Consider the following 4,150-nt stretch of genomic DNA (forward strand, 5'->3'; position numbering starts at 1 on the left):
ACGTGCCCCCATATCCTACATTTTACAAATTCCTCGTGTTCTGTGTCCATATTTGTGCCTGTGTCCGCACTCATGCTACCCAATACACCACTCATTAATAGTCGGGTATGAGGGAAGGAGGGAGGCTTATATGGTACGCCACGAAACGTGGCACCTTTTTGGTTCCGTTACGTGCCCCCATATCCTACATTTTACAAATTCCTCGTGTTCTGTGTCCATATTTGTGCCTGTGTCCGCACTCATGCTACCCAATACACCACTCATTAATAGTCGGGTATGAGGGAAGGAGGGAGGCTTATATGGTACGCCACGAAACGTGGCACCTTTTTGGTTCCGTTCTTAAATGTAAGAATCCAAAGTCCTGCAAGAGTCAAATTTTAGAAATATAATAGTTAATACCAGTGATGGTAAAGGAACCTTGAGAATCATGTTGCAATTAAAGGTATGTATACTTTATTTGATTAAATTTATAGTGTTTTTTGTTGTTAATTCTTGAAAAGAAGTTTTTCAAAATTTTAGTTGGTTTGAATTTTAAATCAGGTCATTGGAGTTGCTAAGTTGGTTCATGTTCACCATGAATCCAAGATAATTGAACTTGGGTGGCGGTTCACAATGGCATCCCACGCTCCCAACTTCTATGAGTGGAGTAAACAAAGCTTCAGGTGGTTTCATGAGGAATGCCCCAAAGTTAATGGAATTCTTTAAAATTGACCCTAACAAAAATATCTGTAATACATTGAGATTCCATCACATAAGAAAAAGTTTTAATTGGTCTACATTACTCTACCTAGATTAAATTTCAATTTTTTGGACGACATTTCCATACTAGCATGCAGAAACCCGTTTCAAGAAGCAACATAGTCTATAACCACTAAAAGGCACATGTCTTTAAGGAATAGTTTTAGGCTCTGGTTGATATCAACCAACAAACTAAACTTTTGTTTTAAATTAGAAACTTATTTTCTCTTGCATGCTTTAAAGTACTAAATATATGGACTAAAACAATATAAAAGAAGAAATAACAACATCTAGCATTTAACAAACAAACGACTTGTCTTACCTTTTCAATACCACCACGAGCTGTAACCTCCACAAAAAGCTGATGAAGATCGAGTTCTCTTCCTCCTATAGTAGGAATCCTAAAATTTTATACAAACATACCGTAAGATATAGTATTAAGCGTGCACAACAAAAGTATTTCAAAGCCTGTTTCCCAACTAGGGATTACAATCGATTGGTAGATTATAATCCAAGTGGATTAAAATTCATAGTTTTGGGTAAATTTAGCAGATTATAATCCATTATTAAAGTTTACATGTTTGGCAAACAAGTGGCGGTCTGCATAACTGGCTCACACTCTCTTAGGCGTTCCTACGACCTAGGCAGTGTAGTCTGTGTAAACAGATGTGAACGTTGTAGCGAAGGAAATAACAAATCTAAGTTGTGCGGTCTACATAAACGACCCACACTCCCCTAGGCACTCTCAAAACATAGGTGGATGGCCTAAGGGGGCCAAGGCCAGCTAGGCGTCCTAGGGAAGGGTGTGATATAACATCAACTCGCTTTTCAATATGGCATGGCCACTATGAATCATGATGACATCTATAGCTCCTCTACAAAGCTAAAACCTATGAATAAAATGTAATGAAATACTTCTAGTGTTTCTTCTGCTTCTTTTTCTTCCTTTTATCTTTCTGGGACAAAGGCCGCAGCTAGCTTGGACTAGATCTTCCTACGACCTAAACCCACCACAACGGGTCTCAGTGGCATAATTCAATGTTCAAGTCCTTTAATCATAAAGCTAAAGGGGAAAATTAGCTCTTGATGATTACATTCCCAAATCATACAAGTATGGAAAGGGCAATAAATAATATGCTCATAGGAACTTGGTTTAGATTGTTGCAAGTAGCTTCCGAATCTATCCACAAATAACTTTAAGCCTTTGATCCCATCTGTATGCTTTGCAACTGTTTTCTAGATAATTTTAGCTACAATTGAACAAGGGCTTGCTTGTTCCTAAAATGTGAGGGCGGCGCAGATTGACTACCAAGACATAAAGTGAACTTTAAAACGCTGCATATGGTATTATGACATCAATCGTCTATTTACTATGCATATTTCTACCCTAAACTGCACATATTTTCTCCTTGAACTAGAACTAGAAGGGCATTTTTGCGTCTAACAACCACAGTGTATATACTTCAGCTACAAAACTAATAAGAGAATAAATGGGTGAAAAGATGCACAAAGGGAAGCACTGGGGTTTAAGACTAAATGAAAACCAAAAGTAGAGAGAACATGGAGCTCACATGAACTTTGTTCCCATTGCTGCATGTAGCTTCCCAAGGGTATCCATGAACAACTTACTGTCTTCGACGACATCCTTGTACTTTGCAAAAGGCTCTGGATATTTATGCTGATAACTAGGCTCAGTCATCGTGCTCCCTTCAACTGCTGGCATAAGCTCCTTCCCCTTGTCAGCATCCACCGGCTCATTCATCATCACATAGCAATTTTGTGAATCCCCATTGTTCATCTCATCCCCACCTTCACATACCAAAACTTAATATCTTCAGAAATAATTAAGGAACATCAACCAAAAATTCAACATCTTAATGCTAATAATAACGCAAAACCCACCTAAATCTAGACTTTAGAAGCGTCATCCCCAAAAACAAACACATACCCAGTTCCCTTTTCATGGACAACTTAAGGCCCATGGCCTGTAAAAGATCAAAACCATCAAAAGAGGGAAATCCCATGGTGACCAATAAAGTCCTCTTCAGGATTTGAAATGGGTTTTGCCCTTTTTCTCTATTGATGGGCAAAGCCTAGCATTTCCGAAACAAAAATCCCATAAAAACAATCTAAACATAGCATCCCAATTATTACTAAACAAAGAGATAGTAAAAGGAATAATCCATGTTTGTTAATGGAGGAAAGTGAAAGAAACAAAGAGGGTAACAGAGGGTAAGAGGTAAAAGGAACCTTACATTTCTCTTTTCCGTTTATTTTCTGGAATTTTTAATCTTAGAATAGAATAAAAGAAAGACGCAACAGTGGTACCAAACAAACTATTGGCATTACCAGATGAGGAGATGAGTAAATAAATAAATTAAAACACATACAAACACAAATAATAATAATAATAATACCATTAAGTTAGCCAACCTCTAAGAGCCGACCCTAGTAACACTTTGAGATGATGATGATGAGAATATTTATGTGTGCGTATAAGAGAAGGTGCTAGGGGCTGAGAATGGATGCTCGTTTCCTGATATTATGTGACTTATTATTTTTGGGTTGATATGATATGATATGGTTTTAATTTAATTTTTTATTTTTTATTTTTTATTTGGGAGGTGGGGATAGTGAGAAAATGCGAGGCTATCAAGGATTAGCGAGGAGATGTGTCGCTTTCACGCCCCAGACGAGCGGTCGCTTTTTGGATGTGAGGTGGTGGCTTTCGGTGTGGTTGGATTGGATCCATCAATTTTTAATTTAAAGCTTAATTGCACTTAAATGCCTTGTAGTTGCATCAAATTTATGTTTATATATCCTCACCTGTTTTCTTTTTTCTTTTTCTTTTTTTTACTTATAAGTATTGTTACCATGTTCATACGGATTGATCTAATTTTCTAGTTAAATAATGAAAATATCACCAATAAATTTTGGTTGGAAATCTGTAGTATGTTTTATGTTTTGCCAATTAACCTCCATAATTTTGGCAGAAAACTACCTATAGCGGATGTTCATAATATTTAGATTTTTTAAGAGGTTAATTTATAATTTTGGAATTTTTCAACAGGTCAATTAGAATTTTTTGGATTTTCAACGAAGTTGTCTGTAATTTGGATTTTCAGCGGAGTGTTTGTAATTTAAGTGTCTGTTTGAATTTTTTTTTATTTTTCAAGACGTTGTTTATAATTTCATATATTTTAGTATGTTGTTTGTCATTATCTATTTGATGTATTTTTTATAGTTTTCATAATTTTCAGTTTATACTTGAAATTTTAGATTTTTAGTCATTTTTTTAATTCTTATATTTTCAAAGGCATTGTTTCTAATTTCCAGCTTTTCAGGGGAATGTCTGTAATTTTAAATTTTTTCGTGGGTTTATTTATAAATTTAGAATATTTAGGATCATTTG

General features: G+C 35.7%; 1 protein-coding gene across 1 annotated transcript in view; it reads right to left on the minus strand.

The window, feature by feature from the left end:
- The window catches only part of LOC109823390 (high mobility group B protein 15-like), a 21,731-nt gene extending 18,807 nt beyond the window's left edge, over window positions 1-2,924 (minus strand). Inside the window, exons 1-3 of the mRNA XM_020389667.1 lie at window positions 2,687-2,924; window positions 2,310-2,547; window positions 1,061-1,139 (exon numbers count right to left, since the gene is read on the minus strand). Of these exons, the coding sequence (XP_020245256.1) occupies window positions 1,061-1,139; window positions 2,310-2,547; window positions 2,687-2,762 (393 nt within the window). The 5' untranslated portion in view covers window positions 2,763-2,924. The remainder of the gene's footprint in view (window positions 1-1,060; window positions 1,140-2,309; window positions 2,548-2,686) is intronic.

The sequence above is a fragment of the Asparagus officinalis genome, chromosome 9 (assembly GCF_001876935.1).
Source record: "Asparagus officinalis chromosome 9, Aspof.V1, whole genome shotgun sequence".
NCBI lineage: Eukaryota > Viridiplantae > Streptophyta > Magnoliopsida > Asparagales > Asparagaceae > Asparagus > Asparagus officinalis.